This window comes from Cervus canadensis, chromosome 2 (genome assembly GCF_019320065.1).
Source record: "Cervus canadensis isolate Bull #8, Minnesota chromosome 2, ASM1932006v1, whole genome shotgun sequence".
NCBI classification, from domain to species: domain Eukaryota; kingdom Metazoa; phylum Chordata; class Mammalia; order Artiodactyla; family Cervidae; genus Cervus; species Cervus canadensis.
In genome coordinates, this window is record NC_057387.1 from 74,203,424 (window position 1) to 74,221,189 (window position 17,766).

Below are 17,766 nucleotides of genomic sequence, written 5' to 3' on the forward strand. Positions count from 1 at the left end.
TGTGACTGAAGCAGAGAAAACAAGGGATAAAAGCTCTGATTTCATTGATCATGAAATCAGAGCTCAATCTAAATGCATGTAGGACTTTTTAGGTTATAGTAAAATTTTAGGTTTTTGCTCTGAATGAGATGGGAAACAGAGTAGTGATATGATCTAACTTGTGTTTTTAAGGATCACTGTGGTTACCATGTGAAGAATAGACTTCAGGGAATTTAGGTTAAGTGAGAAGATCAATTAGAAGGCTTCTGCAGTAATCCAAGAGAGAGAGGATAGTGTTTGGATCATGATAGTGTTAACAAAGAGTGACGACAAATGATTAGATTTGGGATGTATTTTGAAGTTTTTTTCACCTGAGCAACTGGAAGAAAAACATTACCTTTGACAGAAAAAGGGAAAGACTGCAAGAGAATTAGGTTTACTAGACAAGGAATAATCCAGTAGAGAGAAGCTTATGACGCATGAGAGAATGACTAGAGCAATATCCATAAATAGGCAAGAAGGAATGGAATCTGGAACACATGTAGAGGAATTGACCTAATCAAGAATCATGGATAACTCTTTCAGAGTAACAGGAGAAACAGGGAATATAGACACACAGAGAGAGGCAAGTGCACAGATGTAACAGTGGCAGTATTTGAAAGTTACCTAATTGCTTCGGCTTTCTCATCTAGTTAGCTGAAGGTAACATAGGAGAGGAAATGTTGATATTCAAGAAGTGTGAAATAATGACTTTAGAAGGGGTAGTAAAAAATTAACCAAGGTAATGCAGTGTGACTGCTGTCACATTAAGGACCCACTTAAACAATTGTAATTTAAAATGAGACCTGGCATCATGGTTAGATGTTTTTTCTCTAGCTTCACTTATCCACATGGGCTGAGTTAAATGCAGTGTGTTAATATTTCAGGAACAGTAAGGACAACAGATCAGGATATCATTGCCATTAAAAAAATGGTTTATCACTTATAGATACCAAGAGGAGGGAACCCCATGGAAAAGCACTGGGATTTGCCACTGGCAGAGGAATTGATGTGTGACTGAGCAAGCACATCAATTAAGGGCTTCCCAGGTGGCGCTAGTGGTGAGAACCTGTCTGCCAATGCAGGAGACAGGAGATGTGGGTTTAATCCCTGGGTCAGGAAGATCCCCTGGAGGAGGAAATGGCAACCCATTCCAGTATTCTTGCCTGGAAAAATCCCACGGACAGAGGAGCCTGACAGGCTACAGTTCGTGGGGATGCAAAAGAGTCGAACAAGACTTAGCAACTAAACAACAGTGCCCACAATATACTAGGTACTGTCTTTTGTACTAGTGATATAGCAATGAACAAGGCAAAGTTCTAGCCCTAAAGATGCTTACGTTCTAGTAGAGGAGTATACGACAACATACAATGTGTCAGTAGTAATAAATGCTATGAAGAAAAATAAAATGTGAAAAGCAGATTGTGGTCATTTTAAAGTATTGTATTCTTGTCTGATCTTGTTATGATTTGGAAAGTAAAAGTATTGTTTAAAATGTTTTCTTTGGAAACACACTGCCTTTTTATAATTTAAGGGACAATCATTCTTATTTTATAGAAGTCTGCAGCACAATTAGAGTACTAGAAAGAAAGAATGACTAGGTTTTTGTCTTAAGGAATTTGGAGAATTGATCCAAAAGTGAAATCATACTTCTACTCCTGGATGCAAATATTTTGATTATATTTTCTCTTATTAAAATTTATTCTGTAATTGTTCAGGCAGGAACATGATATTCTTTCCTAGGTTTTATTACTCATGCTTCAATCTGCCTACATAACTGCAGTCTACACCTATTTATGATTACTATCTGTCAGGCATTTCCTAACCATAATATAGAAATGAATACATTTAATCCTCATAATAACCTATGTGTTGCTCACTTGTGTCTGACTCTTTGTGACGCCATGGACTGTAGCCCACCAGGTTCCTCTGTTCATGGGATTGTCCTGGCAAGAATACTGGAGTGGGTTGCCATTTCCTCCTCCAGGGGATCTTTCTGACCCAAGGATTGAACCCATGTCTCCTGCATTGGCAGATGAATTCTTTATCACTGAGCCACCTGGGAAGCCAGTAACCTGTGAGTTAGATACTATTATTACCCCCATCTTACAGATAAGGAAACAGACCCAGAGAAATAAGTGTAGACTTTTGATCTGACTGTCTGGGTTTCAAATTTCAACTCTAGTAGGAATGCTTCCCTCTAAGCCTTTATGGTTTAAATAAAATAATGTTATAGCAACCTCTTAGAAGTATTGTGAGGAAAAAATGACATGGTGTTGGTAAACATTCTAGAACTATGCTTACATATAATGAGCTCTCAAGTGGCTACTATTTTTTTTCTTGTTTATATGATCAGATTGTTTCCATGTTTCTAAGTGAAAGTTTGCTTTTTTTTCTGTTGGCTAATATTTCTTCAATCCTGGATCTTCTGTGTTATATTTTCTTTTCCTGACATAGAAACGTTGGCTTAGCGCCAAGGAAGTCTATTAGCTTTGTTGGTGCAGGCAAAGGAGCTCTAATGAAAGGCGGATATGCTGGTGCAAACCAAAGCAGAATGGCTATGTCAAAAAACATGATGATTCTACCTGAAGCAAAACAAGTAGAAAAAATGACTATTTCCTCTGCAAAGACAATCACACAGGTAATATTCTTTTTTTTGGCAGTTTAATTTATTTATTTATTTATTTTTTCAGTGGGTTTTATCATACACTGACATGAATCAGCAATAGATTTACATGTATTCCCCATCCCGATCCCCCCTCCCACCTCCCTCTCCACCTGATTCCTCTGGGTCTTCCCAGTGCACCAGGCCCGAACACTTGTCTCATGCATCCCACCTGGGCTGGTGACCTGTTTCACCATAGATAATATACATGCTGTTCTTTTATTCTTTAGAATTCCGAATTTGTTTGAAAATGATGCTGGTAAGAGCTTGATTGAAATGTAAAAGGTAGAAAGTATGCTGTTTTTGGTTTTTTTTTTTTCGAAATTCTTTTTAGGTTTTACACTTAGGTCTGTGATCCATTTTGACTTAATCTTTGTATATGGTACAAGGTATGGTCAGCTGTTGTTGCTGCTTTTGCATAGAGGTATTCAAGTTTTCTAGCACCATTTGTTCTGCACCACAGGGCATGTGGGATCTTAGCTCCCCAACCAGGGACTGAGCCCATGCCCCCTGCATTGAAAGGCAGCATCTTAACCACTGGGCCACCAGGGAAATATGCTGCTTTGAAACAATAACTTACTTCTAATACAGTACAGACATACCTCAGAGATATTATAGGTTCAGTTGAAATAATACACTGGAATACAAATATCACAATAAAGTGGGTCATGTAAATTTTTTGGCTTCCCAGTGCATATAAAAATTATGTTTATGTTATACTGTAGTCTAAATAGAGTGTGCAATAGAATTATGTCTAAAAATTCCAATGTAGATGACTTAATTTAAAAAATCTTTAATGCTTATTGGAGAAGACTCTTGAGAGTCCCTTGGACTGCGAGGAGATCCAAACAGTCCATCCTAAAGGAGATCAGTCCTGGGTGTCCATTGGAAGGACTGATGTTGAAGCTGAAACTCCAAAACTTTGGCCACCTGATGTGAAGAGCTGACTCATTGGAAAAGACCCTGATGCTGGGAAAGATTGAGGGCAGGAGGAGAAGGGGACAAGAGAAGATCAGATGGTTGGATGGCATCACCAACTCAATGGACATGGGTTTGGGTGGACTCCAGGAGTTGGTGATGGACAGGGAGGCCTGGTGTGCTGCAGTTCATGGGGTCACAAAGAGACACAACTGAGTGACTGAACTGAACTGATGCTAACCATCCTCTCAGCCTTCAGTGAATCATAGTAACATCAAAGAGCACTGGTCACAGATTACCATAAATAAAATAATAATGAAAATATTTAAAATATTGTGAGAATTACCAAAATGTGACGGAGACTCAAAATGAGCAGATACTTTTGAAAACTGGTATCAGTAGTCTTGCTAGATGCAAGGTTGTCACAAACCTTCAATTTATTTTACAAAAGCCACAATATTGAAGTGCAATAAAGTGAAGTGCAATAAACTGAGGTATGCTGTGTTGTGCTAAATCGCTTCAGTCATGTCCGACTCTGCAACCCCATGGACTGTAGCCGGCCAGGCTCTTCTTCCTTGGGATTCTTCAGGCAAAAATATTGGAGTGAGCTGCTGTGCCCTCCTCTATGGGATCTTCCTGACCCAGGGGTCGAACCCACATCTCCTGTGGCTCCAGTATTGTAGGTGAAGTCTACCACTGAGCCACTGGGGAAGCCTGAAATGAGGTATACCTATGTTGATATATTGATTTCGTTAGAGTCTTTACCATACAACTAACATATCTCATAGCATAATATTGGCAGTTCGCTCCTATCATCATTATTAGAGTGAAATGAAGAGAGTCTACTCATGACCTTGAGAATCAGCTCATGCTGCTATAGTAAAATACTGTAGATTGGGTGGCTTATAAACTTATTTTTTATTGTTCTGGAGACTGGAAGTCTAAGATTACAGTGGCAAATGGTCAGGTACTGGTGATGACTTTCTTCCAGGTTGCAGACTACCAACTTTTTTTGTATCCTAACATGGAGGAAAGAGATTTACTTGCTCTCTAGCTTTTTTTGTAAAGGCACTAATCTCATATGTGAGGGCACTACCTTCATGACCTAATTACCTTTCCAAGGTTCCACCTCCCAATACCATCACACTGGGATTAGAGTTCCAGCATATGAATCTGGGGGTACACAAAACATTCAGTCCATAATAATTATATACATATTACATATACATTATATACTACATATACATTATATATAATATTATATATTATTGTATATTACATACATATTGCATAGTATCAACACCACTATGTAAAAGGTATAATGCATCATGACCAAGAGGAGATAATACATGCAAGGTTGTTCTAATATTCAAAAGTCAGTACTACTTGTCTTATCAGTAGACTGAAAAAAATGTGATTATCACAACAGATAAAAATAATTTGAAAAATTCAATATCCATTAATGATAAAAAATTAATAAAAAACCATTTCAACTACTTGGAAAAGAAAGAATTTCCTCAGGAGCATTGTGAAAAACCTACAGTTACTAGTAATCTAGTAACATATAAAAAGAATTTTATGCCTTGAATGCATTAGTTTCATAAGACTGCCATTACATAGTATCACAGACTGGATGGCTTAAACAATGTCCTAATCTCCTCTTCCTTAGGGACACTAGTCAGATTGGATTACCTCATTTTAACTTAATTATCTCTTTAATGGCCCTATCACTAAATTCAGTCACACTGAGAGGTCTGGGAATTAGGGCTTCAACATATGAATTTTTTGGTAGGGTGAGACAATTCAGCCCATAACAGTTACCAAGTGGGGTTTATCCCAGGGATGCAAAGTACTTTAACATCTTAATATCAATGTAATTTACTACATCTCATATCATTAGAATAAAAAACGATGATCATCTCAATAGAATTAGAAAAAGCACTTTGCAAAATCCAACATCTTTTCATGATAAAAATGCTTAAAAAACTAATAATAGAGGGAATTCAACTTGACAAGAGACATTTATGAAAAACCCACTAACATCAACTTAGCAGGCAACTGGATGCTTTCCCTTTGATGTCAGGAACAAGACAAAATTTTCTTGCTGCTTCTATTCAGTGTTGTACTGGAGGGTCTAAAAATAGCAATTAGGCAGGGAAAAAAAGGCAACCAGCTTGGAAAGGAAAAGGTAAATCTCTGTTTGCAGATGACATAATGTTATGTACATAAACTCCTAAGAAACCCACCAAAAAGTATTAAAACTAGGGAACTCCTTTGCAGTCTAATGGTTCAAACTTGATCCTCTGCAGTGGCCCAGGTTCAATCCCTGGTTAAGGAACTAGGATTCTATAAGCTGTGGCATGGCCAAATAAACAATTAAAATTAACTACTGAGTTCTGCTAGGTTGCAGGATACACAATCAATATACAAATAAATTATACTTTTTACATTTGGAATAATTTTAAAATTAAGGAAACAATTTCACAGTAACATCCAAAACAATAAAGTACTTACAAATAAATTTAATAATAGCAGTGACATCTTCAGCTCCAAAAACTATAAAACGTTACTGAATGAAATTAACAATGATCTGAATAAATGGGAGCGCATCCAAAATTTATGAATTGAAAGACTTACCATTGGTAAAATGGTGGTACTCCCCAATCTGATCTGTAGATTCAGTACAATCTTGTTAGAAATACCAGCAGACTTCTTTGTACAAATTGACAATTGATTCTGAAATTCATATGGAATTTCAAGAAACCCAGCATAGACAAAATACTCCTGGAGAAGAAGAATAAAGTAAGCAGATTCTCACTTCCCATTTTCAAAATTTACTACAAATCAACAGAAATCAAGATAGTGTGGTATTGATTGGCACAAGGATAGACATACAGATCAATGAATAGAATTAAGAGTCTAGAAATAAACCTATTACATCAATGGTCAACTGATTTTTGATAAGGGTATCATGACCGTTTTAAGAGGATCTTCAATAAATAGTGTGGGGATGACTGGATAGCCACATTCAAAAGAATGAAGTTGGACCCTTACCTCATACCATATAAAAATTAATTCAATATGAATCAAAGACATATACAAAAAGCTGAAACTAAAAAACTTAGAAGTGGTAAATCTTTATGACCTTGGACTTTGCAAAGGATTCCCAGATATGACACCAAAAATGTGAACCACAAAAGAAAAAAAAAGCAGATGATTGAACTTTACCAAAATTAAAAATATTTGTGTTTTGAAGAACATAATCAAGAAAGTAAAAAGTCAACCCACAGAATGGGAGAAAATATTTGCAAATGATTTCTCTGTTAAGGGATTTGTATATGAAATATATAAAGAATTACAACTCAAAATAATAGACAAATAACCCAATTAAAAATTGGTCAAGGGATTTGAATACTCATTTCTCTAAAGAAGGTATATAAGTGATCAAAAAGCGCATGGGAAGATGCATGACATTATTAGTCATCAGAGAAATGCAGATCAAAACCAGTGAGATCTTTACTTTATACTCACTAGGATGGCTAGAATCAAAAAGTCAGATGACAACTGTTGGCAAGGGTATCAAGAAATCAGAACCCTACTGATAGGAATATAAAATAGTCTTGACACTTTGGAAGATGGTTTCATAGTAACTCAGAAGTTTAAACATAATATTACCATATGACCTGGCAATTCTACCTCTAGATATATACACCCAAGAGAAATTAAGATATATTTCAAACCCTGTAACTTCATACCCTGACTAGTCATAATAGTCAGCAAGTGGAAACAACCCAAATATCCAACAGTGAGCAAATAACTAAACAAAATGTGATATATTCATACAGTAGAACTTTTTTCAACCACAAAAAGGAATGAACTACTGATGCATGCAGGATTGTGGATGAATCTTGAAACCGTTATGCTAAATGAAACAAGCCAGTTACAAAATACCACACTCTATGTGATTCCACTTGCATAAAAGTCCAGAATGGAGAAATCTATAAAGATATGAAATACATTAGTTGTTGCCTAGGACTGGGAGATTGGACTGAAAGACTGAAGGCAAAAGAATGGGGTGGCAGAGGATATGATTAGATAGCACCACTGACTCAATGGACATAAATTTGAGTAAACTCCCGGTGATAGAGGAGGACAGAGGAGCCTGGCATGCTACAGCCCACAGTCTGAAGAGTCAGACATGTCTTGTCCACTGAATAACAACAACAAGGACTGGGAGAAAGACAAGTGTTTGGGAGTGAGAATTAAAGGATACAGTTTCTTCTTGAGGTAGTTCTAAAGTTAACTGTGGTGATGGTTGCTCATATCTGTGAATAGGCTAAAAACCACTGATATGTACACTTTCAAAGCTATTTAAAAAGGTAATTCTTCCAGATTGTATGTAACTTTATGCCAATTTTAAATTTTGAAAGATTTGAAATTAATATAAAATGGAAAAATTAACATTTTAAAAATAAAAATGAAAATTGGGAGCTTTTCTTAAAGAAATGAATAATTTAAAAATCTTTCATCAAAGATAATTCTAGGCCCATATAGTTTCACTAGTGATATATGCCAAACAAAAACAGAACAAGAAAAGTGGGTATACTGTAAAACATTTTATGAGGCTAGACTTATCCTGATATCAAAATCTGACTACAACAGTATGAGAAATAAACTTTACAAGTCAATCTCACTTGGAAACATAGATGGAGAAATCCTCAATAAAATATTAAAATTCAATAACAATAGAAAGAGATAATATAAGAAAGTTGAGTTTATATCAAGAAATTAATATTGGTTTAACATTTAAAAAGCCATCAGTGTAATTCACCACATTCATAACTTAATGGAAAAAAAGCATATGATCATCTCAATAGAGTATTTGATAAGATTAAATTTTTATTCTAGGTTTAAAAGATTCTTCTGAAACTGGAAATAAGAAATTTCCTTAATCTTATTTATAAAATCCTAAACGATGATCATATTCAATGGTAAAGCATTTCCAAGAAGGATCCATTTCTATCCAACATTCTTGGAAGTCTTAACCATTTCAGTATGATAAGAAAAAGAAATGTAAAGTATAAGATTTGGAAAGGAAGAAACAGAACTTTGAATATTTGTAGATGACACAATTATCTACATATAAAATTTTAAATCACCTAGTAATTATCAAATTAATAAAAGCTTAGCAAGATTATTGGATAACAAAAATAATCAAAAGCAAAAAATATACATTTGTATATACCAGCAGCACACATTTCAAAAATTACGTATTTTTAAATGATGCCATGTATAATAGTACTAAAATGTATTAAATACTTGTGGATAAATTTAACAAAGATGCACATACCTATAAATTTTACTGTGAGATATTAAGACCCAAACAAATGGAGAGAGAGCAGTTTATGCACAGAAAGAGCCCATATTCTATCAATTTTACCCAAATTTTGATTTATAGGTTCTTTGCAATTTCAGTCAAAATCTCAAAAGTTGTTTTTTTTTTCCTTCATTTTATTTTTTCCAGGAACTTATCAAGGTAATTCTAAAGTTTACATAAAACTGCTAAAGCGTAGGCATTACCAAGACACTTTTTACAAGATTTCATGTATTTATCTTTATTTTTGGCTACATTGTGTCTTCGTTGCTGCGCATGGGTGTTCTCTAGAGGCGGAGAGTGGGGCCTGCTCTCTAGTTGCGGTGTACGGGCTTCTCATCCTGGTGGCTTCTCTCGTGGCAGGGCACAGGCTCTAGGTGCGTGAGCACTGGCCATTGCAGCGCGTGGGCTCATGAGTTGCGGTTTGCTGGCTCTAGGGCACGCGAGAGTTAGTAGTTGTGGCACAAGGGCTCCTCAGCTGTGTCTTGATGGCCCCAGAGCGCGCAGGCTTCAGTTCTTGTGGTATGCGGGCTCAGTAGTTGTGGCTCGTGGGCCCTAGAGCACAGGCGCAGTTGCTCCTCGGCATGTGGGATCTTCCCGGACCAGGGATCCAACCTGTGTCCCCTGCACTGTCAGGTGGATTCTCATCCACTGTTCCACCAGGGACGTCCCCAAGATACTCTTGAATAAGAACCATGTGAAAGGACTTACTCTCCTAGGTAACAAATTTTATAAAAACTGTAACATTAACAAAGGTATAGACAGAAAGTCTACAAGTGACTCAAGCACATATAAACACTTGTTTTATAATAAATGTACACTAGAGAGTAATGCTATCTAGGTTGGTCATAACTTTCCTTCCAAGGAATAAGCATCTTTTAATTTCATGGCTGCAATCACCATCTGCAGTGATTTTGGAGCCCCCCAAAAATAAAGTCTGACACTGTTTCCACTGTTTCCCCATCTATTTCCCATGAAGTGATGGGACCAGATGCCATGATCTTAGTTTCTGAATGTTGAGCTTTAAGCCAACTTTTTCAGTCTCATCTTTCACTTTCATCAAGAGGCTTTTTAGTTCCTCTTCACTTTCTGCCATAAGGGTGGTGTCATCTGCACATCTGAGGTTATTGATATTTCTCCCGGCAATCTTGATTCCAGCTGTGCTTCTTCCAGCCCAGTGTTTCTCATTACTTTGCCAACAAAGGTCTGTCTAGTCAAGGCTACTGTTTTTCCAGTGGTCATGTATGGATGTGAGAGTTGGACTGTGAAGAAAGCTGAGCACCGAAAAATTGATGCTTTTGAACTGTGGTGCTGGTGAAGACTCTTGAGAGCCCCTTGGACTGCAAGGAGATCCAACCAGTCCATCCTGAAGGAGATCAGTCCTGGGTATTCATTGGAAGGACTGATGCTGAAGCTGAAACTTCAATACTTTGGTCACCTCGTTGAAGAGTTGACTCATTGGAAAAGACCCTGATGATCAGAGGAATTGGGGGCAGGAGGAGGAGGGGACGACAGAGGATGAGATGGCTGGATGGCATCACCAACTCAATGGGCATGAGTTTGAGTAAACTCTGGGAGTTGGTAATGGACAGGGAGGCCTGGCGTGCTGTGATTCATTGGGTCGCAAAGAGTTGGACACGACTGAGCGACTGAACTGAACTGAACTGAGAGAGTAATGGGAAAATAATAGGGTTTTCAAAAATTCTTGTTGAAACAATTGGGTATTCATATGGAATGAAAACATATTGGCTTGCTTTCTCATAGTATACACAAAACTCAATTCCAGGTATACTATAGTTCTAAATATGAGAAGCAAAAATATTTTCATAATTTAAGGACTGGGAATGTTTTCCTGGATGAAACATCTAAGGTGTAAACCATAAAGGAAAATGTGATAAATTCGACTGTGCTAAGAAAAATAACTTCTTTTTATTAAAAGATACTACAAAGAAAATGTAGCATATTAAAAAGCAGAGACATTACTTTGCCAACAAAGGTCTGTATAGTCAAAACAATGGTTTTTCCAATCTCTCTCTCTCTCAAGTCACTTCAGTCATGTCCGACTCTGTGCGACCCCATAGACGGCAGCCCACTAGGCTCCTCTGTCCCTGGGATTCTCCAGGCAAGAATACTGGAGTGGGTTGCCATTTCCTTCTCCAATGGATGAAAGTGAAAAGTGAAAGTGAAGTCGCTCAGTCGTGCCGACTCTTAGCAACCCCATGGACTGCAGCCTACCAGGCTCCTCCGTCCATGGGATTTTCCAGGCAAGAGTACTGGAGTGGGGTGCCATTGCCTTTTCCGGTTTTTCCAATAGTCGTGTATGAATGTGAGAGTTGGACCGTAAACAAAGCTGAGCATCAAAGAATTGATGCTTTTGAACTGTGGTGTTGGAGAAGACTCTTGAGAGTCCCTCAGACTGCAAGGAGATCAAGCCAGTCAACCTTAGAGGAAATCAATCCTGAATATTCATTGAAAGGACTGATGCTGAAGCTGAAGCTCCAACCCTTTGGCCACCTGATGTGAAGAGCTGACTCATTAGAAAAGACCCTGATGCTGGGGAAGACTGAAGGAAGGAGGAGAAGGGGATGACAGAGGACAAGATGGTTTGATGGCATCACCGACTCAGTGGACATGAGTTTGAGCAAACTTTGGGAAATGGTGAAGGACAGGAAAGCCTGGCGTGCTGCAGTCCATGCGGTCGCAAAGGGTCAGACATGACTTAGTGACTGAACAACAGCAAGGAAAATGAAGCCATAAAGTGAAAGATGACAGTTCCTACACATAAAACAGAAAAGATTCATAGTCAAAACATTTTGTTGTTGTTCAGTCACTAAGTCATGTCTGACCCTTTGTGACCCCATGGGCTGCAGCACACCAGGCAAACTTGTCCTTGACTGCCTCTCAGAGTTTGTTCATATTCATGTCCATTGAATTGGTGATGCTATCTAACCATCTTCCTCTGCCACCCCCTTCTCCTTTTGCCTTCAGTCTTTTCCAGCATCAGTGTCTTTTCTAATGAGTTGGCTCTTCTCATCAGGTGGCCAAAGTATTGGAGTTTCAGCTTCAGCGTCAGTCCTTCCAATGAATATTCAGGGTTGATTTCTTTTCAGATTGACTAGCTTGATCTCCGTCCTGTCCAAGAGACTCTCAAGAGTCTTCTCCAACAGCGAAGTTCAAAAGCATCAATTCTTCACTGCTCAACCTTCTTTACAATCCAACTCTCACATCCGTACATGACTACTGGAAAAACCATAGCTTGGACTAGAAGAATGTTTGTCGGCAGAGTAATGTCTCTGCTGTTAATATGCTGTCTAGGTTGATCATGGCGTTTCTTCCAAGGAGTAAGCGTCTTTCAATTTCATGGCTGCAGTCACCATCTGCAGCGATTTTGGAGCCCAGGAAAATAAAATTTGTCACTGTTTCCATTGTTTCCCCATCTATTTGCCATGAAGTGATGGGACCGGATGCCATCATCTTAGTTTTTTGAATGTTGATCTTAGTGTTTTACACTATCTAGGTTTATCATAGCTTTCCTTCCAAGAGGCAACCGTCTTTTAATTTCATGACTGCAGGACATTTAATGAATGCTAATATAAATTTTAAAGAGACAGAACTCAATAGAAAAGTGTGCAGAGGACTTCTATGGGACATTTTCCTCCAAAAAAAGAAGTCAGAATGGGAATAATCATATGAAAAGAAGTTCAACTTTATGAAAAAGTCAAAATGAGATACCTGTATACCTATACCCATACTAGTTTAAATCTAACAATGCTAGTTTTTGATGAGAATGTAGAATAACAGCAACTGTCACAATGCTGATAATCATGAACTGCTTACAGTCAACCTGGAAAAGAGTTTGGTGTTACCTAAGCATGTTGACTCATCTATTCCACATCTACCTGTCCCTTACAGAAATGCATTGTTGTGTGTAACAGTATGCTTTTACATAAATATTTATTGAAACAGTTTTCATGATGGCCAAAAACTGGAAACAATTCAGTGTCAGTTAAAAGTAAAATGGATAAATAAAATATGATATGCTAATCCAACAGACACAACCAATCACCAATGAATTATTGGTGATTATAAACAAACTATTATACATGCAACAATATGGAGAGATAAATAAAAATGTGCTGCTGAACAGAAGATATCAGATAATTCATTCATAATATATGACTCTTATGAATTTTAAAAACTAAATTGCCTTGCCAAACTAGGTAAATACTAAGTGCTAACAAAAATCTGTAACAAACAGAACTCTCTCATACTTTGTTGGTGGGAACCACTTGGGAGGAAAACCTTTTAGCAGTATCTATTATATGTGAACATAAAAATAATTCACTACCCAGGGATCCCACTCAGGTATACACCCAACATAAATTCATACAGTATAGTCGGCAAAACACATGCACATCCATCTTAATAGTGGCGTCATTTGTACTAGCCAAAAATTGGGAAACTACAGAAAATCTGTGAACAATAAATAAATTATGATATATTGACACAGTAGAATATTGTACAGCAGTGAAAATTAACCACCTGCAACTCTACTTAACCATATGAATGGTTCTCACAAATGTGAATATAATTTTGAACAAAAGAAACCAGTAAAGTCTCCTAGAGGTTCTTTCAGTGTTCTAATTTTTTACTTTAGTTGCGATTGTAAGAATGTTTGCTTTCTTATAATTATCATAATTATATAATTATAAGTATTATAATATAACTATATTGTTATGTTTTTATTACATTTCTGTATGTGTTAAATTTCATAATTGAAAATTAGCCAAAAGCATATAAGCCAAAAATGTGTAGTAACTTGGGTAATGTTTATTAATAAAATGTTAAATGAAAAATTGAGGGTTTCTTACAGGATTATACATAAAAATTAAATATACCAAAATATTAAAATCTGAATTATCTTTCTACATTTTTTAATTTTCTCAAAATTAATATATATTACTTGTATATAGATAAAACATGAATGAGATTTTTAAAAGTTGTATTACGTCAGTTAAGAAGTTTTTTTAAGCATAAAATCTTTTATCATTCAATTTTTCATGTTTGTCCTATCCTACAAACTTTATCTTTTTCTCTACCATTTTTATCTCTATTTTTAGAACTTGTTATACAGAATCCCCATCTTTTTACTTATTTTATTTTAAATCACTATTTTCTACAGGTGACTGATATAAATGGAGTTGATGTTACTCCCAGACCTCTTTACCGTCCAGATCCATATTCCAGTACAGGAAAGCCAAATAAGCTATTGACTTCACAAGACGGATCACATACATCAGACTTTATAGCTTCCTATAGCCTTTATCAGAATACAATAAATCCCAGTATGTTAGGGCAGTTTACCAGGTAGAGTATACTATTCTGTGCTTCTGTTTATGTCTTATTACATGTTTTCATTGAGGTCGCACATGTGTAAGTCAGATGTCAGTTGTCCTGTCTGCCAGCTCTGCTCTCTCATCCTACTGTGCCACCTCTTGTGTTCGTCTTATGTTTTAACTAGATGCGGGGCTTACATCTATGCTCCTACCAACACATTTGTGAAAAAAATATATAGATTTGACTCAAGATTTCCTGAGGAACCAAAAAGATGGGACCTAGCATTACAGACATCCTTCTTTAGTTTTCTTCAGTTTCTTTTATGCTGCAATTTAGGGGCTTCCCTTTTTTTCCCTCCCTATTCTTCTATATAAATCCTTATTCTCCTATGCTTTGATTTCTGTCTTGTTTTATAACTTTTTTTGGTAAATCATAGGTTTTGCACTTACATATGTAGATGCCTACATAATTGAAAATTTTTAGAGCTTCCAATAGAGAAGTTCAATCTTTGTGATAATAAAACAGTACTCCTAAAACAATCTAAAGATTATGGGGAAGTACTTTAGTGTGTAACTTTCAATCTGAAAAATTAAAAGTTCCAGATGTTAACTAAGCATGAAATTTTAGGAGAAAATATGCTGTCTAGAATCTACCTCCAAATGGGCATACAGATGCTATGGGAGTTCTGTGCAAAACAAAGGATGTTCCAATAAATTGAGCCGAACCTTTTGGAGGCCAGTTGAAACTATAAATAGAAAGGAAAAAGTATGTAATATCATGGATAAATGTTAAGTTCCTATGTTTAAAGGAAATTATTTTTGGACTTTTCAATGCATTGATTTCCCACCAAATATATAAACTCTATTTTAAATTAAATCTTGAGAAGACATTTATCAAATTGAATAAAAGTGCATTTAAGATGGGTTTTGAATAATGAGCAGAAACCTGGTGAAAATTAAAGGCAGAGTATTCCAGGCTGAGGCCCTGAGGTAAGAGAGCTCCATAAGGTTGAGGAACTTTTAAAAAAAAGAAGAATAGTGATATGATGATAAGATGGAGAATCTCGATAGATAGGCTGTATTTTAGATTTTTATCCTAAACATACTGTTGGGAATCCATTGAAAGACTTTAGACATAGACTTTAGACAAAAGGATTTTAAGACTTTTACTTAAAGAATAGTAATCATCAACTTAATTTTTAAAGAATAACTTTATTTTTATCACTTTTGCTTATATGATTAGTGTATTTGATTTCTCTGTATCTGATAGTTTTCATTTATAATTTAATTGCCCATAAGGACATATGAATAAATAATATTGTTTTTAATTGCTGAAGGTCAGTTTTAGGAAGCAGCACAGTTTCTAAGTCAACTGTATCCACTACTGAATCAATGGCAGAAGACCTAGAAGAACCGTCCTTTAAACGGGAAAGATTGTCTAGTCTTACAGGTAATGAGAATCCAATTTAAGTAACAGTTCATTATTTCTTTAGCAAATGTGCTCATTATTTTTATGGTGCTTGAGACAAGAAGAACTATGGTAATCATTCCCAAATACTGGCTTGTGCAACAGCTACATGAGAATTATCAGGGTAATGTTTATATATTTTTAAAAATTCTTAAGTGACTCCCTTGCACCAACAGCCTCAGTAATCACAAACCCTGTTTTAAAAAAGCTTAGCTTCTAACTCAGGAGACAAATAATTCTGATATACTGTGATCGATTCCATAGTGAGACATAAGTAGAATGTGATGGGAACACTTAGAAAGGATTACTATGAGGTGGAAAGTAAAAAGCAGGAGAACATTCATAAAGAACATTATTGACTTTTGAACTGGGTTTTTAAAGATAATTAGTAATTTGTCAGGAGAACAAGTTGGAGAGACTCACAAGTTGGAGAGACTCATTCCAGGTAGAAGATTAAACATGAGGTAATACAAAGGATTATGTGAGTGAAGATCAAAGAGGAAATAGTGGTTGACTAAAACACTGTAAGAAGTGGCTATTTCCTTGAGGAACATTTGCGTTGGAGTGTGGTGTGGATATCTTTTCCTCTGAGATGACAATGAAGGATTAGTTAAAATATTTATAGGAAAAGTGCTGGATGAACTCTTCTTTCTGGTGTTAGCCTACGTAGCAGAATGCTTCTGACAAGTAACAGAATATCCAACTACCATTAGCTTAAATGAAGACAGTTTTTCCACATTAAAGGAAGTTAAAGGTAGATATACATGGAGCTTATGTTACTTCCAGACCTTCAAGAGTACGTGAACTGAGAACTTCCAGATGTTCAAGCTGGATTTAGAAAAGGCAGAGGAGCCAAAGATCACATTGCCAACATCCATTGGATCATCAAACAAGCAAGAGAGTTCCAGAAAAACATCTACTTCTGCTTTATTGACTACACCAAAGCCTTTGACTGTGTGGATCACAACAAACTGTGGGAAATTCCTTAAGAAATGGGAATACCAGACCACCTGACCTGCCTCTTGAAAAATCTGTATGCAGGTCAAGAAGCAACAGTTAGAACCAGACATGGAACAATGGACGGTTTCAAATTGGGAAAAGAGTTCGTCAAGGCTGTATATTGTCACCCTGCTTATTTAACTTGTATACAAAGTACATCATGTGAAATGCTGGGCGGGATGAAGCACAAGGTGGAATCAAGATGACCAGGAGAAATATCAATAGTAGTAGTGAAGCATAGTGAAGTCGCTCAGTTGTGTCCAACTCTTTGCAACTCCATGGACTGTAGCCTACCAGGTTCTACTATCCATGGAATTTTCCAGGCAAGAATACTGGAGTGGGTTGCCACTTCCTTCTCCAGCAGATCTTCATGACCCAGGGATTGTACCAGGGTCTCCTGCATTGTAGGCAGATGCTTTACCGTCTGAGCCACCAGAAAAGAAAAGGAAGAGGAACTGAAGAGCCTCTTGATAAAAATGAAAGAGGAAATTGAGAAAGCTGGCTTAAAACTCAATATTCAAAAAACGAAGATCGCGGCATCCGGTCCCATCACTTCATGGCAAATAGATGGGGAAACAGTGGAAACAGTGACAAGGCTTTATTTTTTTGGGCTCCAAAATCACTGCAGATGGTGACTGCAGCCATGAAATTAAAAGACGCTTGCTCCTTGGAAGAAAAACTATTACCAACCTAGACAGCATATTAAAAAGCAGAGACATTACTTTGTTAACAAAGGTTCGTCTAGTCAAAGCTGTGGTTTTTCCGGTAGTCATGTATGGATGTGAGAATTAGACCATAAAGAAAGCTGAGCACCAAAAAATTGATGCTTTTGAACTGTGGTGTTAGAGAAGACTCTTGAGAGTCCCTTGGACTGCAAGAAGATCAAACCAGTAAATCCTAAAGGAAATCAGTCCTGAATATTCATTGGAAGGACTGATGTTGAAACTGAAGCTCTGATACTTTGGCCACCTATGAGAAGAATTTACTC

At 36.7% G+C, this 17,766-nt stretch overlaps 1 protein-coding gene across 1 annotated transcript in view; it reads left to right on the forward strand.

Annotated features, from left to right (window-relative positions):
• DNAI4 (dynein axonemal intermediate chain 4) overlaps positions 1-17,766 on the forward strand; it is a 103,943-nt gene that overhangs the window by 8,923 nt on the left and 77,254 nt on the right. Inside the window, 3 exon segments of the mRNA XM_043461026.1 lie at positions 2,476-2,659; positions 14,158-14,342; positions 15,649-15,761. Of these exon segments, the coding sequence (XP_043316961.1) occupies positions 2,476-2,659; positions 14,158-14,342; positions 15,649-15,761 (482 nt within the window).